The sequence below is a fragment of the Cenococcum geophilum genome (assembly GCF_001692895.1).
Source record: "Cenococcum geophilum 1.58 unplaced genomic scaffold K441scaffold_40, whole genome shotgun sequence".
In the NCBI taxonomy this organism is placed as follows: domain Eukaryota; kingdom Fungi; phylum Ascomycota; class Dothideomycetes; order Gloniales; family Gloniaceae; genus Cenococcum; species Cenococcum geophilum.
In genome coordinates, this window is record NW_027137598.1 from 1,193,685 (window position 1) to 1,221,318 (window position 27,634).

Consider the following 27,634-nt stretch of genomic DNA (forward strand, 5'->3'; position numbering starts at 1 on the left):
GGGAAAAGGAGGAGTCTGTGTGCGAGGTAGGAAGGGTTTTCCCTAGGTATATACAGAGCACGTGCCTTACGGGTAAGTCACCCCTAGGTTGCCCTAGGGTCGCCCGTACCTTGCGGCTATATAACTATCTACTTAGGTTTTACCTAACAATGCCCCCCCCTTTAAAAAGGGTCGTCCCCGATCCTTTATATGCTTAAGCCTTAATAAAACCCCATAAAAAACCTTAGTAAGGAAAAAATTTGGAGGGGAAAGAGCGTCTTGATTTTGTATATAGAGAGATAGGTAGTATATATACGCGGCGCGAAGATGTTAAGGAACTTCAACCGGCGGTTGAAGTTGTTTAATTGGTCAGATTTGCCTTGCTAAGACTCCCCCGCATTTAACTAAGCTAGTAGCAATTTTATATACCCGGTATAGAAAATCCTAATTAGAGTATTTAAGGGGGTATTTGAAATGGCTCGTGTATACGACTTACCGCCGAGCTCTGATTGGTCAGAATATCGATTCTACCACTAACACCGAAAATCAAAATTTAACTTAATGCTTCTACCTCTCTATATAGCCTCAATTTACACACACCCTATACCTCCTATACGCCATAAGCGTTCTAAGGAGGTAGTTATACAGGAAGCTATTACTAGCCACCGATCTAGGCACTATAAGACCCCCTTAAGCGCTGCGGTAGCTTATAAGATCCATCCCGACACTATTCTCTCGCGCATTAACGGAGCACGTCAATCTTATTAGGATGCGCATCAATTCTAGCAGAAATTAAGCCCCCAATCTAAGGCCGCAATTGAAAGATACTGTACAACGCTTATTCAGCATTACTTTCCTCTTAAGAAGGCCGGGATCTATGAGATTACCCTTAGTATATATAAAAACCAGCTATAAGATGCCGGCCTAGATGTGAGCCAAGCATACCTCAGTATAAGATAGGTGGATGCGTACTTAAAGCGCCATTAATCCTTTTAAGTTCAATATACTCGCTATCTTAAAATAGAGAGAGCTACGGTAGATAACGATTTATAAGCATATAAGAGGTTCTTTAACGAGTTAGAGGCCATTTATATAAAATATTATATAGAGGCACCTAATCGCTAGAATATAGATAAAACAGGATATTAAATGGGGTACGCCTATACCTCTAAGAAAGTCGTTATGCGTAGATCCTCCATATAACCCGTTACGCCAAGTAATTAAGAGTAGACGAGCGAGATTGTATCTATTAATGCCGTTAGCGAATTAATTCCTTCCTATTTTATCTTTAAAGGAAAGGTTATTACAACCCATATGGCCCAAGAAGCTCTTAATTTAGTGCCAGACTATAAAATAGCAGTCTTTAAGAACGGCTGGAGCAACCAGAGCTATGCATCTTATTAAATAAGACATTTTAATATGTATACCCGCCGAGAGGATTATTAGGAGGATATTTGTGAAGAACGAGAGGCTGCCAGCAAGCCCTCCAGCTAAAGGCTTCTGCTTATAGATGGCCACATCTCTTACCTCTCCTTAGACTTTATTCAATACTGTAAGCACGTAAGAATAATTCCTTTCTGTCTACCTCCGCATTTTACGCATTATCTACAGCCTCTAGATCGGTGCCTCTTCGGCGTGCTTAAAAAGGCCTATTCTAATAAGATTGATAAGTATATTTTAAGGGGAATTACTAGAATTATACGTAGTTACTTCCTGGAAATATATAGGCAGATTCGTAAGAAAGTATATACTCCAGAGTATATTAAAAAGTCGTTTAAGGCTACTAGAATCTACCCTCTTAATGCCAAGAGAATATTAAGTAAACTACGCAGTGCTTAGGCTACCAAGAGACCTATTACTCCTACGCCAAATCCAGCAGAGCCTCCACAGCTCCTTTCGTCGCCAATACATCCTAGAACCCCCTTTACAGTAAGCGACAGAATACAATACCAAGCAACTATTTCTTACCCCTCTACAACACCAGAAATTCGAGAGTCAGCCACTAGGAAGCTCCTAGCCACTATATAGGTCCAATTAGAGGAAATTAGGCTTCTTTAAGAGTGTAATAAGGAGCTGGCTATAGCTAGTGCAAAGGCTAAGAAGAAGAAGGCAGTACGGAACTTAGTTATTACCAAATCACACCATATTTCTACCTCTAAGATTAGACAAATTCTAGCTACTAAGGCCGCTATAAAACTCAAGAAATAAGAAGCTAAGGAGCTTCGTAAGAGTTAGAAGCAGATTAAACGAGAGCTTAATAAGGCCGAGAGGGAGGCTCTTAAGAGGAGGAAGGAAGTACGTAGTAATAAGGCTTATCTACGGAAAGTAAAGGACGAATTTATTAAGGAGATAAATGTATTAAAAAGGGCCTACAAGGCGGCAGAGAAGAAGCTAGATCTAGCTGTTAGAAAGTACTAGCGAAATCCTACTATAGCTTTAAACTAGGAAATCGAATAGCTTAAGCAGGCGTTAGATAAGGCTTCTATTCTATTTATATTAAGGAAAGAGAGAGCGGATGAGGCTATTACTAAGTGGAAGGCTTCGCGCGATCTATTACTATTACTCTCTCAGCATATAGAACAAGAGGCAATTAACGTTAATAAGGACGAGCTAGATAAGGAGGAATATAATAAGGAATATAATAAGGAATACAATGAGGAATATGATAAAGAAGAAGAGCTTAATCAGTATATAGAGGGTGCAATTTAAATGCCGCCTAATGGACGCGCCATACAAAAAACAGGCGGGAGGGGCATTCTTATGTATTCTGAGCGCTCCTAAGGCCTTAACACCATGCTAGGACCGATAGATGTATATATTCTATTGATATATAACAATAATAATCAAGTGCATATGGTAGAATGCTGTTTGTATATGATTTTCCGTGTAAGCGGCACTCTCCGTCACTTTTGGTGTTCCTACGCACGAGCCATTTCAAATACCCCCTCAAATACTCTAGTCTATTTAATAGGTAGAGCCAGTGGAGCTTAATACCGTCGCCTAAATTTAATAGACCAGAAATATTCTAAAAGCTTGCTTGTGTAGGTAGGTCGCTAGTACCTTGCGGGTTAGTTATAGGTTATTTGTATACAGCCAGATTTATAAACGGTAAGGCTGTATACCTGTTAAATCCGCCACTGACCCTGCTTTGGCCTTACGCTATACCGGCGTAGCGCCGTGTATACTTCGCGGGTAGGTTATAGGTTACTTGCATACAGCTAGGTTTAGGACGGTAAGGCTATATACCTACTAAATCCGCCGCTAACCTATGCTTTAGCCTTACGCGTTATCTATATAGCATATATATAGAATAGTGAGTTATTAGTATAGGTTGCCACTAGTGGGTTACTAGTAGGTTATAGACCCTAGTTAAATAGACCCTAGTTATAAATGGGCCTATTCTCTAATATATAAACAATTTGCTTAGCTAGTATAGAGTAATAGACTAGGTTTAGGAAGGGTATTTTCTAAATTAAGGCCGCAGTTCTTATAGTAATTATTACTTGTTCTTTAATCCCTTAGGATATCCTCTACTCCGCTTTAATATAGGTTATATTTTAATAGCGGCGCTTGCTTTTCGCCTACGCTTTAGCTATAAGGCTAGGGTATTCCGCTTACGGTACTTATCTAATAGTTATTAATAATTCTTAAGTTCTGTCTTATATTTCTATTTATTATACTTATTTAGCCATCCTAGCTATTTAATAAGGTACTGCGGTTATCTAGTATAATCTTAGTAGGCGATGATTACTTCTACTTCCTAGCTGCCTTCCTTAAGCTCTTTTACTACTAGGGGTTAAAACCTAGGGCGTAACCTATAAGGCTTTAGTAGGGAGATATAGAAGACTAGGTAGAGCTATACTATAGCAGGTAGAAGCTCTAGCTTATATACTTACTACCCTACGCGCTCTAGAATCTAAAACGGTCCTATAAACTTATAGTTAAGCTTTTTATAAGGACGTTTCGTATAGATGTTTTTAGAGGAGAGTAGGACTTATTTACTAACGGCGAAATGCTTAGCCAGATAGTGACAATTATAGTATTTTACCTAAAGCTTTTAGGCGTATATTATTAACGCCGCCGCTACCTTATGTATAAGGCGCAGGCGTTATAGGTATATCTCTACGAGTTGGATATTTATTAACTTAGACCCCTCCCTACCTTACTAGGCGTCTTAGACGCTGTCTAGGACTCTATTTAGGATATTTAGTAGCTAGCTATAGGCGAGTTTAATAGGGGAACGCTTTATTATAGTATAGACCTTAGAGTTATAGGTAAAGGCTACTTCTTTAAGTAGGGAGGCCTAATTAGACTATTCCTAGTTTGTAAATATATATAGGTATACCTTAAGCTCCTAGTTCTAACACTTTATCTAACTATCTATCTATAGGTAAAATATAGTGCTAAGTTTACGTTAAATATAAAGATGGTAGCATATAGTACTCTAGTACTCGCTTATAAATATACTACCCCTATTAGAGATAATATTATTTAGAGGCCCTATTTATATAAAGACTCTAAATAAAAGTTCTGCGAGTTGCGTAGTATTAATTATCTTATACACTAGATAGTAGCGTACTAGCTTTATAAAACGGTCTATAAGGATAAGGACGGAGTTATACTCTACGCTATTAAAAGTCTTAAACTCTAGGAGATCCGTAATAAAGTTAAGTAAATAATGCCACTAGGCTTAGGTGGGGGCCTAGAGAGGCTATAGCTCACTATAAGGTTTATAGCGGCGCGATTTAGAGCATTAGTAGGCATTATAATTATCTAGGTATTTACGGAGGTCCTAGGTAAGGCCGTTCTAAGTATACTTCTACACAATTACCTTAAAGGTATAGTTAAAACTATAGTGGCCGCCTATAGGATTATTATAATTCCGCTTAAGGATCTCATATTATAGTAGTATATAATTTAGTACCTAGACCTTATTATTTTACCTTAAAAGTCCTTAATTATTAAGGGTGTAGTCCTTATTACTAGTAGGAACTTATTTCTAGGTTAACTAATTATATATAGAGCGTATAAAGGCGTCCCTTTTTTATACTCCGTAAATAAAATTAACTAGTAACTTAGGGGGGTGTTCTATAAACGCCGTTTTAGCTAAAGCAGCTACTACTACCTCTTACCGTAGCACGAGACTTTGCGTAAAGTTAGTGCTAGTAAAGTAACGTATAATATATAGGTAACTTATTAGATTATTATAGGGGACCGTAGCCTAGGCTAAGGGGTCTTCCCTAGGGTTAAGCGCCATTAGGTTAGTTAAAGTAGTCTTAGAGAGAATAGTAGGACGCTTTAGTCCGCTAGCGCTAAGTTTATAAAGGTCACTTGTATACTACACGCATACTACTTACTAGTTTAGTATAGTAGCACTAAGGCTGCCTATAAGGCCTATAACCCGCAACTTTTACTATAATATAGGCAGTATAGTATTAAGGATTGTCCTCTTACTACTATCTTTAAAGCCTTTAGCATAATCCGGGCGCCGGGATAGTATATTAGTAGGATTTATCTTACCTAACTTATATTTAATCTTAAAATTAAACTTAGCTAGTTCCTTAGCGTACCGGGCCTAGTAAGTAGATAAGCTTTTAGTGGTTATAAAGTACCTAAGATTGTTATAATTGTAGAGCACGCGCGTTATATACGCGGCGTGTTTAAGGTAATAGCGCCACGTCTTAAAGCATTACACTATAATAAGTAGTTCTTTATTATATATATTATACCATATTTCTAGGCTAGTAAGCTTCTAACTGCAATAAGTAATTAGGTGCTAGTAGAGTTAATCTCCTTACTCTAAAGGTTGTAGAAGTATACTACTATAGGCATAGTTAAAAGCGTTAGTAATTACTATTAGGGGTAGATTAGGGTTAAAGTGGTAAAGTAGAGGAGCTTATATAAATGCAGCGCGTAGCTTATAGAATGCCTACTACGCGTTATCGGGCCAGGACTAGGGTTAATACCATTTAGTAGGCCCTTTTAACTTATACTTCTTCTTCTTCTCCCTATCTAACGTTGGGTTGCGATGTGCCTATATAAGATATATATATAGGGGGTATGCGGTATCTAAGTAGTTCCAAATAAATCGCCTATAGAAGTTAGCAAAGCTAAGAAAGACCTAGATATCTCTATAGGACTTAGGCTTAGGCCATTCCTTAATAGCTTTTACGCGGTTAGGGTCTATTATAATACCCCTAGGGGTAATAATAAAGCCTAGGAACTCAACGTTCTTAGTATAAAAGATATATTTTAATAGTTTAGCGTATAGGCCCTAAGCGCGGAGCTGTCGCAGTACCTGCTTAATATACTCGACGTACTTATCCTTGTTATTTAAGTAAATAAGAATATTATCTAGGTAAACTATGTAAATGGTATCTACTAGGGTTTCTAGAGCTTTATAAATATAGCTCTAAAAAGTTATAGGGGCGTTGGTAAGACTAAAGGGCATTACTAGGTACTTAAAGTAACTATAATATGTCTTAAATACGGTCTTCTATTCGTCTCCCTTTTTAATACAAATCCTATAGTACGCATTATAAAGATCCAGCTTTATAAATATCTTCGCATAGGCCTATTAAAGAGCTCGCCGACCAGCGGTAGGGGGTACCAATTTTTAATCGTGATCTTGTTTAGGCATCTATAGTTAATACATAGCCGTATTATACCGTCTGCTTTCGGCATAAAGAGGATAGGCGCTCTAGCAGGCGACTTACTAGGCCTAATCCAGCCCTTTTTAAAAGCACTGTCTAGGTACTCTTATAAGATCTATAACTCTTTCTATAAGAGGTTATAGAGGGGTATTTACGGTGGCGTCTTACCTTCTTCTAAGTCAATTACATAGTCGTACTTAGAGTTCTGCGGTAGTATACTTGCTAGCTTATTAGAGAAGACATTAATTTCCTCCTTATATACCTTTAGTAGGCCAGGGGCTACGGAGGTTAAAGCAACTATTACGTAGTAGTATACTTCTGGGAGCTAGTAGAGAGAAGGGTACAGCCGATATGCGTTTCGTAGGTATGCTTATATAAAGAGTGTATATAGCTCTGCTATAGTATACTTAATAGTTTCGGGGTTTTGATTACCTCCCCCTTATATATAGGTAATCTGCGCTAGCACTAAAGGGTCTTTACAGGTACTCGCTGCTAGTAACAGTAGGTCCTCTACTATATTTATAACCAGTATCTCTACATCCGGAGGGTCTATACAGGTACTTACTGCTAGTAATAATAGGTCCTCTATTATGTTCACGACCGGTATAAAGAAGGAGTCTTCTAGCTATAGCGAATAGACTATTTCGCCAGCCTCAATATCTGCCAGGAGAGCATTAAGAGTGACTATTTAAAGGCGTCTAGGGTCTAAAGTACCCTAGATAAACTATCTAGAACGAAAACTAATTAATAAATCTACTTCCGCGAGCTAATCCTATCTAAGAACTATATTATAACTATTAAATAAGCCGCCCTAAAAGGTCTGCGGGCTAATAGTATAAAGGGTACCCTAGGAGTCGCTAGTGGTGACTATTAGATTATAAGCATCTTAGATTATTATCTAGTTGCTATTAAGGAAATATATAATAGGTTTACGTAAATATAGCGCGTAGCGTATAGGCAGGTTAAATCTATAAACGACATCTTAATTAATAAGGTTAATTTGGCACCTATTATTATATAAAGTATATAGGCGGACTTTACCCTAGGGCGTATCTATCGCAATATATACTACAATACGTTTCTTCTCTCCCTCTATATTAGGCCCTAGTTACAGTTAAGAGAGATACGCTACTAGGGCTTTAGGTTTTCCAAAGCCCGAGCTAATTTCTCTTTAGCCTGCTTCTAGTGTTCCTTATAGTAGCCGCCTGCGGTTCTTTAACTTACCTACGTAGCACTAGCATCCGAGGGGTCCCCTAAGCCATCTAGCTTTTAGGTGGTCTCCCTGGGAATTTACTTAGAAAAGCGTCGCCCTTTTTAGGTTCTGTTCCCTAAGCCTAAGTCTATAGAGCCTATACTATAACCGCGCTTTATACGCGATAATTTGCCGCTACTACTTACGCGATCTTCCGCGAGCTTTGTGGTATTAAGTAATTGCTTTATATAGCGGATTTTATTAAAGAGGTCTTTAGCGGTTCTTACCTATTAGGCGAAGTTCTAGCGGAAGAGCTCTACTTATAGGTAGGCTAGAAGACGTAAAAACCAGAAGTCTACCTATTATTTAGGATTAATAAAAGGGGTATATAAGAAGAGGTCCTCTAAGCTACGTATATAGGCTAGAAAGACGTCAAGCCTCTAGTTCTCCTTTATAACAGCTATATAGTATATTATAGCGTTATTAAAGCGTCTTACTATGGGGTTCCTAATCTAGTCTTAGACTATAGTCTTAAATTCGTCCTATAGTAAAGGACCCTTATCCTTAGTACCTAACTAGTAATAAACCAGTTAGGCGATTATCTTCTCTTTTATCCCTTGACCCGTCAGGGCGAGCAGAGTGGAAGGCCCGTGCGCGAACACCAGAATCAGAACAACGCGTAGAATTAAACCATCAAATATACCACCACCATGCCTTCTAATCACGCTAGAATTGATGTAGATCTTGTTCAGAAGACTCAGTATAAGATTCCCCCAAATAAGACGGCGAAAAAAACCCCCCAGAAGCCTTAGCCACTCCCCGAATTGTGTATTCCTGAGCACGGCTACCAAATCCTACCGATCTGATTGGTGGACTCTTATCGATAACCTGCGTGCCCAAGTTGACGGGTTAAGGGATAAGACCTTTAATAGCCTAGCGCGTGCATCACTCATAGTTATAGTTAGCGTCATTAACCTTAAATCGGTTCTTAACTGCGGCAATCTACCAGTCAAAATGCTATTAAGTAGTACCACTAATATTAGGTAGTAACTTCTTAACTAGGGCGTTAAGATTTATTCGGCGTATACGTTCGCCACGTAACTCGTGCTCTTTACTAAAGAGGCAACAAGAGGGCTTTATCAAATTGATAATGCTCTATAAGTTAGCTATCTTCTTAGCTAGCTTATCTAGATCCTTTATATTAGCGGTATTAGGTAGGACGCTAGTAACTTTATTAAGCTTCTATTAAGCCTAGGTATATAGGTTAAACTAGTCTTTAGCATTTATAGATATCTAATCATTTTAAGATTCGGAAAATAGCTTAGATCCTATTAGTGTGCTTCTACCGGTTTCGTCTACACTAAATCCTAAGGCATTCTGCGGTTGTATTGCCAGCGTATTACCGTTGGGTGTAGGCGTCGGTTTTCTTTTCGGAGGCATTATAGAAAAATTAAACCGGCTATCCTCCTAAGGGGATTGGTAAGGATTTAAATATAAGGTAAGGATATAGATAGGGAGTCTAATGATAGAATAATAGGTATATTGTATAGACAGAGACGAATTCTTAAGGGAAAAGGAGGAGTCTATATGCGAGGTAGGAAGGGTTTTCCCTAAGTATATACAGAGCACGTGCCTTACAGGCGAGTTACCCCTAGGTTGCCCTAGGGTCGCCTATACCTTACGGCTATATAACTATCTACTTAGGTTTTACCTAACATACTACTATATATTAAACTGTTTTATACAGTAACTAATAGAGGGTAGGGAATTCTTTAATGCAGCGTTTAAGATGCTATAGTATATTCTCCGCGTATTACTTAAGCTGGAGTAACCTATAGCGGTAAAAGTATCTTATAAGATCTTTAAAATTACTACCTCCTTATAGTATCTCCGCGACCTATTTAGCCGTTCCCTATAGGGTATTTATTATAAAAGGGCTATAGCCTATACTAAACTCTATATCTATTTTATTATAAAATAAAGGTTAGATCTAATACTCCTTTAAGTATAAAGTATATACTATTTTACCTAGAGCTATATCTTCTAGGATATCGTTTAAGCTTATTAGTAATATACGCCCTTCTAATTCTTTATTATTCTACTATTTAAAAGCTCCTATATTAAAGCGTATTTTAAAACCTACTTCTATAAGCTAAGGGTATCTAAAAATAAGGTTATAACTTATAAAGTTAGCTACTTAGAAGTGTTAGGAATAAGGCAAGTTGCCGTTGTATAAAGCATATTGCCGTTACGTGTCGACGTAGCCCTAGTATAGTAAGGAACCTTAAGTTCCTCACCCCTTTCCTTATTCCTATTAATAAGAATTAACTAATATCACTATAACCCTACTCGAGTAGTCGTTATTAGTGAGTCACCCTATATTTCCAACACTGATTAATGGTTAAATATATAGTTAACTATAGAGCAGCTAGGTTTTCGAATAAAAGAGACAGTCTCGTATAGGGGTGCCATATACGCTCATATGGAATGGATCCCGGCGATACTGTGCTACCTTAAACTTGCGGAAAACTAGTAATAGAAGTATTATTAAGTACTAGGAGATACCAAGTTGCGTCTATTATACAGAACAACCACGTTTACAAAGATTTGGTTAAGTACTTTAGGTTAGAAGTATCACTAAACCTATAGTCCTAAAATTAACGTCTGAAACGCGTTAAATAACTACACATACGAAGATTTAGTCGAGTACTTTAGGTTAGAAGTATCACTAAACCTATAGTCCTAAAGTCAATGTCCAAAACGCGTCGACAACATCTTAATTGCCTACCTTTTGACAGTAAACCTACGAGATTCTACAAAGCCAAAAACCCTACCTACCTTTAACGTACGACACCCCGTTAATTCTATACCTACTATGGCGTCAACCTACCTAAAGAAGTACGAGAAAAGCATTAACCCGGAGATATAGGACATAGATATTGACCCTGTAAACGCTGAGAAACAGGACCTGAATGAATTCTTAGTATACCGCATGGTATACTATATAGATAGCGAATATAACAATACTAAGCTATGGTGTTGTATAAAGGAGGACTTTGTTAAATGGACAAAGGAAATATAGGCTCTCGCGAAGAAGGACGTTGTATAAGACTTCCGTAACTTCCTTTAAGAGAATAGAGTATTTATCCCTATGGATGGGGGTGCTATTAGAGATAATATTTAGGAGCAAGTCATTAACGTAAAAGAAGAGCACGAATGGACTCTATAAGAGGTTGAGCACCAACTACGCACTAAGAGGAAGCTTAACTTATAATAGAATTTAAATAATACGCTAACAGAGACACGCTCTAATTCCATTGCTCTAGGTATAAGTTCTTATATTCCATATCTATCGCTTCCACCTCTATCTTTAGCTCCCTAAAATCCACTAATTTAACCAGTAATATTAACTACTACCCCTTAAGAGCAAGCGTAAGATCCCCTTGCTTCGCGATTTAATAACCTTTAAACTCTACTACAGGAAGATTAGGTACCACGCTATATTCCACTAAGCCTTATATCTCTACTATAGCCTATAAAGCAATCCCCACCTTAATCTCTAATGCAATTTTAATATAGTTTAACACTACTTAGAGGCACCTTAAAAATACTTATAGAGCTTATAAAGCTCTATACGGACTAGGAGAAGAAGTTTGGCGGGGAACTATATAATATCCTTAATTCGAAGCTGCGTATCTTCTATAATTGTTACTAGAAGGTTAGACTAGAACCTAACTAATATTATAACGCCTATTCCGTTATGCTTAAGGGCCGCGCTAATACCTTCTATTATAACTATTTAGCAGGAAAAGGATATGATTTTAACCAAATAATATATAAGATAAGATACTACTTTAAAACAGAAGAGAATAAGCAGTAATATATATCGGAGTAGAGAGAGACTACCTTCCTAAGAATTATTACTACGAACCTAGGTGTCTCTCGGCTTAATTATCTTTAAAAGCTCTTTAATTAACTTTAGATAATTTAATATGGTTTATCTAAATTATATTAAGAGGACCTTAGCCTACGTGATTAAGTTATTAGCGTATGCTAAGGTATTAAAGAATGCAATCTTGCTCTCTTTAACCCTATAAGTACTTATAAAGGAGTGTGTACTTAATTAAGATCCTCTATTAGCACCGCTCTACGCTCTTAAGAAGTATAGTAATTTAACGCCTAACTCTAACCTACCTTAATTAACCCGGCCGACTAACACGATTATAACTGGACTAATCGAATATATAGTGGACGTGGTAGGGGATACGGTAAAGGGTATAATTAACGTTGACTATAAGGTAATTATAGAGGTCCTTATAGAGGTTCACTTTGGAGCAATTGTTAAAAGAAGTGCTATATTTATAAGAAGCCAAATTACTAGTTAACTAGACACCCTCTTAATAGATAAAAGGAGGCATATAATAGGTTTCGCCAAAGCACACGAAACGTCGGAAACTAAAAGGTTACTACAGCCTACTTCTAAAACTTCCTGGTTTAATATAAAGGCAAAGAAGATCTTAAGGGTGAGGTTAATAAGGCCGAATAGCTCCTTATAGATATAGAAATTAAAAACTACTTTCCTGACTAATACTTTACCGAGTATAGTAAGGTAAATAGCATATAAACCATTACTATTCTTAATAACCAATCTACGCTCCATTCTATTATAAAGTTAGATATCTTTAATAAGCCAAAGGAAAGTTCCGCGTTCTCCTTTAACAACAGATACTTAGCGAACGTCTTCTATGGCATTATGCTAGATACTAGAGCCGCAGGAGTATCTATAGTAAGAGAGCCTTAAGTTTGAGCTCTTTAGCAGCTTAATAGCTCTATTTAAATTAACTAATTAACAGTAGGCTAATATACAATTCGCTTTAGCAAGGGTACTGTAATCTCTTTTAGCATAATTAAGGTCTAAACCCCATTAGGATATATTACTTTCTACATTATCCCCATAAACACCCTATTTCTATTCTACATCTAAGATATAGATAAATTAGGTGTTAAGCTTAATAACCTTAAGAATATGCTTGTCTAGGGAGATAATCGGGTGCCCATTATACGCAAGTAGGGTCACCCTTAGTTGCTCCTTTAACAGCTAAAAAGGAGCGTTGCTTAGAGCCACCTAACTAAGTCAGAGTTACGTTAACTACACCGTCGTTTTGGCCACCTATCTATTTACTAATTGCTTAAAGTCCTTTAGTAAGCAGGTCATAAAGTTAAGGTTAAGGTAATTAAATATCTTATAAAGTACTATTACTACTACTAAATAAACTAGAAGTCCCCTGGCCGATTTAAGTTTACTCTTAAAAATAACTATAACTTTAACTTCTACATTATTATAGATGTTATATATCTTAGCGGTAAGCTAGTACTCTAAGTTATTAACTTCTTAACCTCCTTCTAAGCCGCACGCTTTTTAAAAGATATATTAGCTAGGAACGTATGGGATACTCTTTAATTATACTAGATTAATGTCTACCTAGGACCCCCTAATTAAATCGTTTATAATATAGGAAAGAACTTCTTATCTACAAAGTTTTAATAATAGGTAAAGGTAATAACAATTAAGGTTAAGGAAGTCCCTATTAAGGCATATAATAGTATCGGAAAAGTAGAATAATATTATACGCTATTACGCCGCGTATATAAGATTATTTCTTTAGAACTAGAGGGTGCTAGCGAAGAGCTTATCTTATAGATGGCTATTAAGGCTGTTAATGATACCGCTGGCCCAGATGGGCTCGTACCTATATTGCTAGTCTTTGGCGCCTACCCTTAAATAACTAACGATTCTCTACTATCTCCCTTTATTGCGTAACGAGCTAAGGCTATTTACAAGGTAATGAAGGAGGTGCAATATCTCTACGCTACGCGCTAGGTTAACAATGTACTAGGAATAAGAAATGGCCTAAACACCTTAACTATACTTAATCTACTACTCTAATTAGAGGTACGCGTATGGCGTAAAAAGGGAGGATAGTTAGGCCTATATAAACTCATTGCAATTAATGGTTAAACTTATACTCTTTAGATGCCCTATAGACCTACTTAATTCCGCTTAACTATTGTTAAGCCCTACTATAGGGATGATAGCTCTAAGCCTTTATAGGATGCCCTAGAGGATACCCTAGAGGAGAACTATAATTAACGTGCTTTAGAAGGCGAAGGCGATTTTAATATAATTATAGTAGATATACCGCAACTATAACGCGGTAGAGGTCGCCTAAAGGGATTATAAAATCGCTAATATTTTATTAATTTTAAAGAGCAATTTGTTACCGCTATTAAGAATAGAGATAAACTATTAATAGCCTTTATAACAGCTAAAGAAAAGGCTAACTTTGAACTCGTAAAATAGCTCTAAAAGGAAGGCCGTATTATAACTCTAGGAGTTCCTTTCTAAGCATCTAATAAGTAGGAGATCGACGGTCTCATTATAAGAGGAGTCTTTAAATTCGAGAAATACAACCCTACTAAGTTCAATAGAGTCCGTATATTTAAGTTAAGAATAGTTAATAAAATTAAAGGCAAAGCTATTAATACCCTATTTAAGAAGTCAAGGCTAGTTATTTAAGGTTATAACAATAATAGTAAGGAAGTGATCCTTACGCAATCCCCTATAATTTAATAAGCTAGTTAATAAGTTATTATTACGCTAGCTCCCTCCTTAATAAAGAATAGGATAGCGGTTTACCTGCGAGATATTACTTAGGCCTACACCCAATTAGAGACGTGCCTTTAGCGCTTAATACTAGCATACCTTCTAGAGTAAATTCGCTACTAATATCCTAAGGATACAATTATGGTCGTACTTAAGCCATTATATGGAATCGCAAAGGTAGGAATTTATTAGTGGGCTACCTATAGCAAGCACTATAAGGAGAAGCTTTTAATAACTACTTCTATATTTAATCCCTGCTTCCTCATTATAACTATAGGAACTCTATTTGGAATTATTAGCATATAAACGGACGATATAATCATCTTAGGAGACGACTAATTCTCAGCTCTTAAAGAAGATAAGCTAGTAAAGGCAAACCTTATAGTAAAGCTAAAGGAAAGACTTAACTTAGTAATACTATTACTCTTTAATGGATATATCCTTTCCCTAAATAAGGGCTCCATTGCTCTACGCCAGAAGGGTTAAGGTAAGAAGATCAACATTATTAACGTTAATTCTCTAAAGTAAGGATATATAGAGCAACGCGCTTGCAGAGCTTATATAGCTTCTATCTATTAACCTAAGGCTTCCTTTAATCTCTCTATTGCTGCTTAATACTAGGAACTAACTAAGGATAACGTTCTTGCCCTAAATAAGCGTCTTTTTTGGCAAATGAACTATCTTAACAGGGGACTACTCTACGTGCTTATTAACCTTCCTACCGCTAAGCTCTTCGTATTCGTTAATAGATCGTTTATAAATAATAAAGATTTTAGCTTCTAGTTAGGATATAAGATTATTATTACAAATAAATCTACTAGAGAGAATAACTTTATAATCTATAGTAACCTTATCTATTAGAGCTTAACTAAAAGTAAGCGCGTTACTTAAAGCGTTCTAGCATTAGAGATATATAGAATAGTCGGCGGAGTTAATATAGTAATTGTAATTAGAACTACCCTTAAGATAATTACAAACCGGCTTAAACTTCCTGCTATCCCTACAATTGTATGCACCGACTTATATTCCCTCTATAAGTGTTTAGTTAAGCTTAGTACTATAAAGGAGAAGCGTCTTATAATTAATATTATAGCACTTTAGTAGTCCTATAAGCGTTAAGAACTCTTTAAGATCTAATGGATTAATAGCTAAGATAACCTAGTAGATGTAATAATAAAGGCAAACCCAAATAAGGCACTAGAGACGTTTATTAATATAAATACTCTATATATATAAGTTGAAGGTTAGGTTAAAAGGGAAATTTAGAGAAGTTAAAATCTTATGGAACTTTAACCGCCGGTTAAAGTTATTTAATTGGTTAAATCCTTGCCAAGAGCGCCGCGCCTAATTAATTTAGGTAGCGGTATGGACTTCTACCAACTAATTAGAATTTTCCATGCCCGGTATAGAAAATCGCCATTAGCTCGCTTACTACTAGCGTCTTAGCGGCCCACCCGTCTTCGCGTTATCCACTAAATTCTACTAACTGCCGCATTGTTATATATCGTCTGGTTTTGTTATATATTGTCTAGTTTTATTATATATTGTCTGGTATTATTGTATACTATCTGTTTATATATATATATATAGCAACCATAAAAAGAAGAGTTGCCAGTGTCGGGAATAAGGTAAGTTGCCGTCGTATAAAGCATATTGCTGTTATATATTAACGTGGCCCTAGCATAGTAAGGAACCTTAAGTTCCTCACCCCTTTCCTTATTCCTATTAATAAGAATTAACTAACATTACTGTAACCCTACTCGAGTAGTCGTTATTGGTGAGTTACCCTGTGTTTCCAGCAAGAAGGGTTATAGGCTAACTATCTTAGTGCGGTTATATATATTAGCTACTAATATTATAAGCTTATAGGCACTATATAGTTTAATCTAATACTTATTTAAGAAGTCTATAATAGGTTTCTGCTACCTTAATAATAGGATAAGTTTATACTTTTTTACTAAATTATATTATATAAGATTAATTTTAGCGCCGCTGTTATATAGTACTTAGAACTATTATACCTTATTTATAGGAAGTACCGTTTCTAGCTTAATAGTAATATAAAAAGTCTTTTTTTCTATAATTTACCCTAGCTATAGCTAAAAGAGGTCCACGATTAGAGCTTTTTATTATTATAAATTATTAGTATATTTATTACCCTACTTATTCTTCTAATAAGATTTACCTTTAGGGGATTTTTTTTGGCTTCTTAGAGTATTCCTATAAGGGTATTAGATAGATATTAAGTTATCCCTAAAAGCCTTTTCTATTACTTAAAGCTCCTAACTTTAACTATTTTAAACTTCTCTTTAAAAACAGCTTCTTTAATGCTTAGGCTTACCCTATATTGCTACTAAAGTGCCTACGCTTTTAGTTACTCCCTAGCTTCTTACTAGAAGAGGTTTAGTATAATATAGCCCGCCTCCACGTCGCCATACGGCCAAAAAAACTGAGAGTGCTTGCGAACTTATTATAAGCGCGGCGGGACCTAATATATATACTCTTACATTTAGTTTTTTTACTATATTCTTAGCATTAGAACCGCTTATTTAAAATCTATATATATAGTAATCCGCGGTAGAGCTCCTACGCGCTTTATTTTATTATAAATTACTAGCTTAATTCTAGCCTAAATAAATCTAATTATCTTTTTTTTTATAGATACTACTATCCTTATTTTTAAAGGGCTTTAGATTTATCTATTAAGTATAAGTTTCTATAAAGTTTATAAACTAGTGGAAATCTTAATAGTCTAGCTATATACTATTCTATAATTATTCTGTGTTATTATATTATATAATATACAGATTTTAGGTCTAACCCTTTAGGAAGGTCTATAGCCATAGCTACAGAGTAATTTACTCTTTATTAAGTTAATTAAGCGCGATCTAATTTAGCAATTGGTCTTTAATCTTACTAATAATCTATTATATACGTTCTTTAGTATCGTCTTATATTATTAGTATTTTAAAGAAGTTATCTACTTTATAAACCTAATTCTCCAAATATTAGGCGTTAGGTCTGTAGCGGAGTTCTAAACTACTAAAGGCCTTAGCTAGCTAGTTTATATCCTTTTTCTATTTATTATATAACGTCTTAGCCACTTAGTCGAGCCAGCTACCCGGTTAAGCCACCCTAAAACATACCAAAATCTACTAACTGTTGGTTACACAAGGTGATATCACGTAGCTACGGTTCGTAGATAGTATAATGATTATTGTTCTTGTTTTTAATTCTTGAAGAAAGGGGTAAGGAACTTAAGGTTCCTCACCACGCTAGTGCCGCGGCGGCACGTGACGGCAACTTGCCGCACGTAACGGCAACTTGCCACACGTGGTGGCAATATGCCTCATATAGTGACCACTTGCCTTTATTCCCAACACTAACTTTGGCCTATTATAACTCTACCCCTATAAAAGATATTTAAATAAATTTTTTAATATAGCTACTTATATATAAAAAGATATTATTTATAATATTTAAGCTAATATAATAATTTTATTAATAAATATTAAAAATTAAAAAATTATTTTTAAAAATTATTTTATTAGCTTAAAAATATATAATATTATTTTTAAAACATTATAACTAAAGTCCTTTTATATATGAGTAGCTATATTTAAATTTTTATTTAAATATTTTTATAGGGGTAGAGTTATAATAGGCCAAAGTTGGTAGATTTTGGTGTGTTTTAGGGTGGCTCGACCGGGTGGCTAAGACGTTAGATGCCTCTTTAAGTCTTCTATACCTCCTTAAATAAATACTAGGTAGCCCCTAAAAAGCCCTTAGCCTTATCTAGATTATAATTTTTTTTTAAATTTAGTCTAAATTAAACCCTACTAGATCTAGATTTGCCCTTAAAGGGTTCTAATATATTTATTAGTAGCTTCCTCCCGCATGGCTTCCGAGAGCCTTATAATAGCTTCCCAATATCTATCTTAAAGGAGACCGGTACAGGGCTCTTAACTTTCTAAACTTAGGCCCAAGTTCTCGTTCATCACATTGTCAATTCTTGGCGCTGCTCGCCGACGTGTCAACGTTCGCCCCGTCTCAGCCCCGTTTGCGAATCATCGCGACGGTTAGCAAGCTTCACCGAGTCTTATTCCTCCAACCAGCAGGTTGCGTCTACAACGTGCGAATGATATGAGACTTTCACGTCCCGGTCACGCTGCATGATAGGTCCCACTGCTGCGAGAAGCCAAAAAATGTGAGTGGGGCGAATCGTTATTGGATGAGCTACGTCTAAACACATCAATACGGTTTCCACAACCTCTGCATGTTCACTGTCTAGCAAACGGCGGGAAAGGAGCTTTCACTTTCATCTACTGAACGTTGATAGAATGCGATCATAAATCGACTTTCGAAACTCATCCAAAACGTAGATTTGTCGAGAAGGATGTGCCATGATGCGCCACCAACCTGCTCACCAGCAAATCAATTTGCAGGGCAGACAAGCTTCTAATGCTCGGCTTACAGGCTGACGCGTAGCTGAGGGATACTTAACGAGGGTGTGGCTCTCCGTAGCCGCTCTCATTATCCCCTTCCGCAAGAAATGTTACCTACTCTCCGCCGTAATCTACCGCCTTTTAGTATGGGCACTTTCCAATATACTTCCATTCCAGTGGATGAGAATCAGATTCGAATTCTTCGACTGCTTCCGGCCGCACATTCATCCGAGCCCATAAGCATTGAGATCTTCAAGACTTCGCTAGATAATCTGCCAGAATTCATAGCCTTCTCTTATCAATGGGGTAATCCCGAACTCAGGACCAAGATAATGGTCAGGAATCAGGACCTTTCGATCACTGTCAGTCTCGAGACGGCTCTGAAGTATATGCGGCGTCCGAATGTCTCTGAGCTCATCTGGATCGATCAGATTTGTATTAACCAGGGTGATGGGGCCGAGAAAAATGCCCAACTTCCTCTAATGGAAAAAATATATGCCCTTTCGACTCAGACCGTCGGGTGGCTCGGGGAGGGAACGTCACAGTTAATGGAAGCCATGCGGTACCTTCGTGAAATCGGGGTCAGAACCCTTGAGATCGGTCTGAAGGACGTCACCGCATCCGACTTTCAAGCAATCCTGGCAGATGAGTCGGACCTGGCCTCCGGCATAGTTGTACTCGATGACGCTACGCGGGCAATGAGAGACGGTGTCCATCGCCTTATCATAGAACAAGGAGACTTTTTTGCCTTCAAGCCACACGACGGTTTAGTTCAACTGTGCCAGTTGCAGTACTTTAAGAGAGGCTGGATACACCAGGAAGTAGCTATTCCGAAGAAGCTTATGCTGAAATGCGGGGATATAAGCCTGGACTCCGACACATTTGCTGCTGGGATAAATTTTTACTTAATCTTTATCCTTGTCAGTGTCCACAGGATTAATTGGAGCTTCCAGCCTTAACAGAGTCAGTTCCTTCGGGACAACTTGATCCATCAACTGATAGAGTAGGTTTTAGGACTGTCACAGAGTGTATGGAGATCTTTGCAGGCGTGGATTCCTTGGATGCCCCGACTTCTATCCAATCCTCTCTATTCGTTAGGTCCGTCACGAGAGCAAAAGAGGCCACACACTAGTGTGCCACCCCAAGTCTTTGAAGTCATGAATATGGTCATGCCAAGAGGAGCGCGGATCACGGACAACGTAATAAAAGCCCTTGTACTTCGCACCTGGTACCACTCAGTCGAGGGACGTAGGCACCTAACAATGGCCCAGCTTCTTCACAAATACCGGGCGACAGAGTTCACGAAACAGGTTGACAGGGTCCACGGCGTGTTAGGTTTGGCAACAGACTGGGAGGAATTAGGCTTTAAGCCCAACATGTCGAGGTTATTAGAGGACACTTACACCGACATAACCAAGCGAGTCATTCAGAAGCCCGTCTCGGATGCTGAAAAGATGGGCGGTATCAACTTCATGTCTCTTGTGTCGTTTCCCAAGTCCATCACCGAACTGCCCTCGTGGGTCCCGGACTTTAGCAGATTGAAGGAGATCAACACCCTGTCTGAAGCAACGACAACTCTAACCACGCCATTCCATGCATCTCCCGGGATAAAGCACCCGATTTCCAATAAGGCCAGAATACTGCTTTGCTGTGGTATCCCCGTCGACGAGATCACCCATATTGGCAGAATGTGGGAGGCTGACCACGAAGGCGAGAAGAAACTTGCCGGTGGTCTCAAGCCATTCACAGATATGAAAAATTTCTGTCATACGTCTCGTTCCATCGTGTCAGAGGATCCCTATTCTAGCCATCCGTTTCGTGACTAGCCCCAGAAGTTGGCCGGAGCCGAATGGCGGGNCCCAATCCTGGATCATGAGTCGGTGAGCAATACAAGCTACAGCCAACGAGCCACGGAGCTAAGCCTGAAGGGTTACCAAGAGCTCTCATATATGGTATCATGGAGCTCCCAAGAACGGGTCTATTCAGGGAACCCGCCTGTGCCATTGACGCCGGCCGAGGAAGAACGCCTGAGCCGGGTTGCTCCGCCTGACAAGATCCTGGCAGAAATGCAATTAAAGAGGGACAAGTTTGACAAGTGTGGCTCGAGTGTCGAACGTAACAACTATGACATTCACCTAGACATGTTCCGACTGATGAGGCCATTCCTCACAAGAAAGGGATTTGTGGGACTTGGACCTCCATCAATGGAGCCTGGAGATCTTGTCTGTGTTCTATATGGCGCGTCGTTCCCCTTTGTTCTCAGGCCCCATGAGAATGGGGCCGAGAGGAAATATTCTCTAGTTGGAGAGTCATACTGCCACGGTATTATGGATGGCGAGGCGCTGCAGATGGGGATACAAAACCAAGAATTCCTCTTGACATAGGTAAATGTTGTTTGGATCTAGTAAGGGCGGTAATGGCGCTCATATCTCTTAAGGTTCCCTTGCTTCCGATTGTCTTCTTTCCAATGGGATGAGATTTTATTCTCTCCCATTCTTCCTGTTAAAGATCAAGACTCTAAAAGGGGTTGTGGGATGGCATTTATCAGGACTTGGAGATAACCTGTAAGCCTAGCGCATAAATTTGCAGCCTTACGCGATCAGGTTCGTCGTGTCACGATCGTCCTTGTAGCAAGTAAAGGGCATCGTGTCACAGCCACATTGAGTCACCAGCAAGTCTGTGTCGTATCAAGTGTCGCAATGGCGTTGGCACCGGCTCTGAGAGCATACTAAAAGAAGACTTCGAATACCATGTTGGACGAGTCCAGGACTCGTGGTCTCTATGCAGGAGTAAAGAGAATGTCCAGGAACTACAATACAGGCTAGAGAGCTTCCGGGAAGAGCTCAACTTACACATTATTGTTAGATCAGATATGTACTTTGAAGGATGTCTTCTTGAGGCACTTGCTAATGGTGCCTTGCATTTAGACAGCAAGTTGAAAGCTTAGGTTCAGATATAAGAGTCCCACTTTGATAATAGCGACGGGAGGACCATAGAGACACTCGATGCCATCGTCAACCAGCACGACGTCTTCAATCATACTGCAGGACCAGCACCAGACGAGGCTATCCAATTTCCACTTACAACAATTATTAAGGAATACTGCAACAAGCTAGTCGGATGCTGAGGCAAGAATCTCTTCCAATCCCAGTGAGGGAGCTGTGGACGCGGAAGTAGATTCAGAAGCCACTGAGAATATTGACCCAGCATCTGATGTTGGAGATTCCAGGTGTAACGCCTCCTCGATAATTTCCGCTGCCTTTGATCATAGCGCCTCCCTCTGCCCTGTAAGTTTGTTCGATCCCTTCAGCGCTTGTCTCCGAAACGCTTATACCTCTTGATACTTGCCCTGGCTCTCTAGTACGGATATAAGGCTGTTAACACTGATGAACGTGTCCGGATGCTCTGTCAAATGTAACCGAATGCAGAGGATAGAGGTAGAAGCCGCCATGCAGTGAGTCGAGGGCTATGGAGGTAGTACTGTATATATACCCTACAGGGGGTACACTAGAAGGTAGGATAGCTAGTGCTAGCAGCTAGTAAAACAAGGGATACCGGGTAGAGGTGCAGCCGGCTACATCAAATCCCTGTGCACCCAAACCCCACTCGACATCCCAGCCATAGTCACATCATGCGTCCACCGGCCCACCCTTCTCAACTCCGCCAGGTATTCGCCCAATTCCTCATTGAACGCCCGATTCATCTGCTCCTGCCTTTCCCATGTTACCTGATCCATGCCAGCCGGAAACGCAGCCCTAGGAATGACCAATGATGGAAATGGTTGGCCTGTCAAGGGATCCAACAAGCGGGCCCCATGTGCCGCGAGGAACATATTGAACCGTCTACACTGCACGTCTGGATCCCCCAGTGTGTCCCGCAGCATGGTGGTGTGGAACCCCTCTCTTGTGAGCACTGGGAGGGTTCCTTGCATTGTGTACTGGATGCGGTTGGTGCGGTAGTAAATGGGCATGACATCGTAGACGAACTTTTCGGGCGAGGGGAATCCGTTCTGTGAGGCGAAGATGAAGTAGCGGCGGACTTTGTTGTCGGCGTCGGAGTACATAAGAGTTGTGAAGGCAGAGGCGTATTTGATGGGGTCGAAGCCGGAGGGATCGGTGGGAGGGGTGCTGGTGAAGTAGGTGAAGATTGCGTCAAGGAGGCGGGTGAAGAGTGGGGTTGGCTGGTTTGACGGTGCGATTAGAGTATCCCAAGTGAATGCTGGTGGCATGGTGGGTGGTGGAAAGACTTGCTGCTGGGGGTACATATAAGGTTGAGCAGTGTATTGCTGGGGTCTTTGAAAAGCGCCGTTCGGTTGGTAGTAAGGCTGCTGGTTCTGTGCGGTATATTGTTGGCCCACGTTGTTCATCACGCTCACTAGGAACTGTCTGAAAGGCATTGGTGTGAGTAAGATGAGGGGTAGGATTGAAGAAATTTTATGGCCTCTCCATAGACTGGAAGTGGTGGGAGCGGGGCAGATTGGGGCAGATTTAAGCTGATAGACAAAGCAAGTCTCTATTTGGTTGAGAGCTCGGCGTGCATATCATTCTCTTTGGTAATCAATGTATCCAAATCAAGATTGGTTGTATTCCAAAGCCACATTTTCCGTTGAGGCTGTGCTTGAGAGCGGCTTGCAGTACCACACTACCTGATATATCTTATGGAGAGATTGGGACAAGTTCCCTCGAATATCCACTTTCTCAACCTGTTCTTATCTTCAAAAGGATTGACAAGCTGATTAAAGATGGGGAAGGTTTCCCATGATGACGTGGTTAGTGGAAAGGTTTAAGACACTTAGCTTCAAGATTTTGATTTGTAAGGAAAATTGAGATTTTTGACCTTTAAAATACTACTAATAAAAAGCTTTAGTTAAAGTAAAAATCTACTAGTAGCTTTAATTTTAACTTAGGGAATGTTCGGTTGCAAAACCGTCAGATGGAATATGAACTGAAAGTCCGGCAGAAAGAACGCGTTCCTTCCCGATTTGACACGCGTCTGTGGCTCTACAGGTTGCACGGACGTGTGCAAATATGAAGCCTCCATATTGAACCGGAATCTGTAACAGAAGCTTCGAAAAATGACGCCGAGAGCTCCATTTCAGAAGCTGTATACGGTAAAGTTGCCAATATTTTAGCGTGCTATTCTGGCGTTTTGCGAGCGGTGAGAGGAACATCAAATTCTCGAGGCTGTGCAGACAAAATCACTCCGAATCAACAGATTATGAACTGGAATATGAGGCCTCCATATTGCAACCGAACATCCCCTAAGTTAGGTGAGTTTTGGTGTAAAAAGGCTCCCAGCCGGAGACTTTTGTCCTAGTACCGTAATATGCCAATTACAGATACGGTCAACCCCTTTTTACAGCGGTTAATCGACCTGGTTCCCGAAAACAGAATCGGGACACGGTCCCCAGAATCAGAATACAGTCTTCAGGATCAAATCTAGTTCTCAGAACAAAATCCCATTTTCAGCAACTCAAGCTAATATCAAAGGATGTATCCTATTTGTTCTCAACATTACCACCTCATTAATATAAAATTCAGAGCCACCCCGCACCCTAGTTACCCTATAAAACGCCAGAAAGCTACCAGGTCATTAATTATCTAGTACTACAGTCATGTGTCAAAAGCAAAGGTTACTACTAAGGTCAAAGCGAGCCACAAATGAGAATTGTCGAAAGCAAAAGGAGACCTTTTTACAAAAGGCCAATAGATTGAAGCGAGACTATGACGCAGGTTGCTATCCCTTCGCACGCTCGTAGCACTTACCCCTCGGGCTTGCCGGATGAAGTCCATCCCATGAGCCGCACGCTCCTTTTGCAGGTCCCCAGCTAAAGTTCGCTCCGTCTCTGCTCCTCTAAACCTTTGTTTGCCGCCCTTAACCTCCACATTCTATTATATCGCTCATACCTTAGCGTTTGCAAGTTTGTCCTTTGATTTTCTTTTGCTTGGTCGCTCGTTCTGCTTTATACTGTAGATGTTTCAAATATACTTCGACTTACCTGTTGTATATGGCCACGTTCGAGGGTGGAAGATCATCCCAAGAGTATCTGCTCCTGTACTGCAACAAGCTTAAAGGCATCGATATGTATCTTGCCAACCCCCAACCTCTCCACAACACCTTTCTTCTCTTCCGACAACAATAGAACATTAACCGCCGGCCAGAACACCTGATCGCTGAAACACCTCCTATCAAAAAATCTATCATTGGGCTCCACATCATCATCCGCAAGCATATAAATCGGTCTCCCCTGAGTATATGTTTTCGGATCATCCTTAACATTCTCGGCTGTGAGCGGGGGTTTCTGCCTGCGCCAGTGTTTGAAGGAATGTGTGATGGGATCCCAGGATGGGTCTTCGTCGATGCGATACAGTGTTGAGCGCGAAAGTCCAAGGAATCTGTGCTTCTTGTTGACTAGTTGGGGTAAAAGGGCGCCATTGACTATGATTGTGCCGGCCATTTGTTGCTGGTCGTCTAAGATGGCGAGGTAGCATAATTCGTGAAATCCTTGTTTGCACGCTGCTTTGGCAAAAAATAGTGGTTCTGCCATATGGGAATGCTCATCGGTCAACCAGAACTTTGCTACTTTTGCGGAGATGTTCAAGACTGTCGATGTTGGTTGCGAGGAGAATTTGTGATCCGGACTGTTAGGGAGTGGGAGCGGACGTGGGTAGCGGTATTTTGAGTACCTTGAGTCAAGATTCTCGTACTCGACTGCGAGCTCTTCTTCGTCAAACCTCCGGCGCCATTTTGAGGTATCAAAATTTAGGAACGAAACGTTTGCCTCAGAAGTGATTTCGGAACATATGCGAAAATATTCGTCCAGTGGTTTTATTTCAGCCTGACTGATAACGCATTCGCACATGTTGTTCATGGAATCTATCAACTCATAGACGACAGCGCCATCCCAGCCAGCCCATGACCAACTAGGAAATGCCGAGCTGTCACGACTGCAAGGGCCAAGCGGCTTCCAAAGTAATCCCACATCGAAGAGAGTAGAAGGAAGACCGAAGAAGAAGGGTGCTCCGAACGGTTGCTCGAGGCAATTTAATATGCCGCCCAAAGCGCGCAGCTTGTCCATTGGATCAGTAAGGGACCGTCTGGTGTACTCTGCGACTGCGATGGCATACACCTCCCAGATATTCCGGTTCTCGAAATCGAGCCTTGTGAGCGGATCGGGGAGGGTGTGGGTGAAGTCGCTGCCGGGTGTGTATTGGTACTGTTCCTGAAAGCCACAGCCCCGATCGCATTGGTAAAACACCTGCGACGCCGTGAATATAACGAGTCTTTTGGATAGAAGGCGCTCTTGGTACGTCCACCCACGTGTATTCCATCGCGTGAAACTAATGGCTCCGTGTGCGTTCTCGAGCATGCTGGAGATCGTGATACCTTTGATGTGGACGCGTAGTTGACGTTCCTTCCGTGGTGTCGAGACTCCTGGTAGGCCGTGGTAGGCATTTTGGCCAGCAGCTGCAACGAAAGTAAGATGCGCTCCTTGGTAGACTTGATTCATTCGATCCACGTTCTCAATGACGTTCTCGATATCGTCCTGTACAATGCACAGGGCGTCGACCCAGGCGAACCTGTACCCTAACTGCTGCACCATGGTCATTGCATCCCGAATGGTTTGCGCTGGTTGGCCTTCTGCGGTGTTGAAGAAGCCTGGTGTTGTCATGATACTTATATATTCTTTCCTCAACTTGACCTTCTGATCTGTGCCCCATTGATAGCTCAGGGCTATGTAGGGAGCATCGGGCGGGCACGGTACAATGCATGCACATTCGACGTCGATGACTCTCAAGTGTGAGCGACGGTTTCGATGTGATGAAGAGAATGATTCGGTATTGCCCCCTTTATCATTCACATCATGAGAACCCAAGCAGGCCGAGTACCAACGTTTGATAAGGTGCCGGTCTACTCTATCGCGATCCACAAAACGGCCAGGAAGCCCCCTGGACATTCTTTGTTCCGAACCCTGAATGGCAAATATCGAGGGCATCACCCAATCTCGACCGGAACCGTCATTTCGCTTTCTGTCCTGGCGGTGGATCCGAGGCTGTTTGCCGTGGAGATGGTCTGGAATGTCCAACCCGACCTCGAGGTAGCATGCCACATCGACTTCTGTGGGGCCATTAAACCTATCGAACGAAACATCCAGTGGCGTGCGATACAGTATTATATCTGCATAGTGACCTTCCGCAAGTCTTGCCTCCATGTATTCCGTGCCGAAATGTGCTCCTAGGAGTTCTTTGACGAGACCACAAAACGTGCAATTTCGTGGTTTCCACACATCATGCAGGGGTTTAAGCGGTAGCTCCTCAGTGATGCGAGAATACCGTCCGAAGAAGAGCGTTTCAAATGGTAGTTCACAGCATCGAGAGCAGAGAGATTCAGACGCCATGCCTAAGAAGCGGACGTGTTGCACGCTACAAGGGGGCTACCTGAGCGGGCTGCCGCGTCCACCCTGCAAGTTTTGTGACATTTTAGTAGTATCCACACTATTTTCTTAGAATATTAATATATTGCCACCAAACTTGCAGGGTGGGCGCGGCAGCCCGCTCAGGAGGCCCCCTTGTAAATTGGACGCAACCAGGCTAAAGGAGTTTACTGGCAGCTAACCAGGTGCAGTGTAGCCGCTAACCGCTTTTAGCAAAGCCGAGGATATGCCGCGAGCCCGACCCGCACGACCCACTCGCCTGGGTCG

At 40.3% G+C, this 27,634-nt stretch overlaps 4 protein-coding genes across 4 annotated transcripts; 2 read left to right on the forward strand and 2 right to left on the reverse strand.

Annotated features, from left to right (window-relative positions):
• Nucleotides 1-1,473: 1,473 nt before the first annotated feature.
• On the forward strand, nucleotides 1,474-1,818 carry K441DRAFT_575710 (CENP-B protein; the record flags this gene model as incomplete). The annotated part of the gene is made up of 1 exon (XM_067644178.1): nucleotides 1,474-1,818. A coding segment is annotated over one exon (345 nt), but the record flags the coding sequence as incomplete, so codon positions are not given.
• Nucleotides 1,819-19,040: 17,222 nt separating this feature from the next.
• On the forward strand, nucleotides 19,041-21,645 carry K441DRAFT_698594 (HET-domain-containing protein; the record flags this gene model as incomplete). The annotated part of the gene is made up of 3 exons (XM_067653083.1): nucleotides 19,041-19,853; nucleotides 19,980-20,719; nucleotides 20,834-21,645. The coding sequence occupies 3 exons, from the start codon at nucleotides 19,041-19,043 to the stop codon at nucleotides 21,315-21,317; spliced, it is 2,037 nt and encodes a 678-aa protein (XP_067500803.1). The 3' UTR covers nucleotides 21,318-21,645.
• Nucleotides 21,646-22,148: 503 nt separating this feature from the next.
• Nucleotides 22,149-23,525, reverse strand: K441DRAFT_222851 (uncharacterized protein). Its single transcript, XM_067640600.1, has one exon. It carries the CDS (start codon nucleotides 23,327-23,329, stop codon nucleotides 22,508-22,510), a length of 822 nt encoding a protein of 273 aa, XP_067500804.1. The 5' UTR covers nucleotides 23,330-23,525; the 3' UTR covers nucleotides 22,149-22,507.
• Nucleotides 23,526-25,816: 2,291 nt separating this feature from the next.
• On the reverse strand, nucleotides 25,817-26,728 carry K441DRAFT_428616 (HET-domain-containing protein; the record flags this gene model as incomplete). The annotated part of the gene is made up of 1 exon (XM_067641609.1): nucleotides 25,817-26,728. A coding segment is annotated over one exon (912 nt), but the record flags the coding sequence as incomplete, so codon positions are not given.
• Between the last annotated feature and the right edge of the window lie 906 nt (nucleotides 26,729-27,634).

Bases quoted from the DNA above. Each gene is read 5' to 3' on its own strand.
- K441DRAFT_222851 (XM_067640600.1), bottom strand. From the start codon at position 23,329: ATGCCTTTCAGACAGTTCCTAGTGAGCGTGATGAACAACGTGGGCCAA.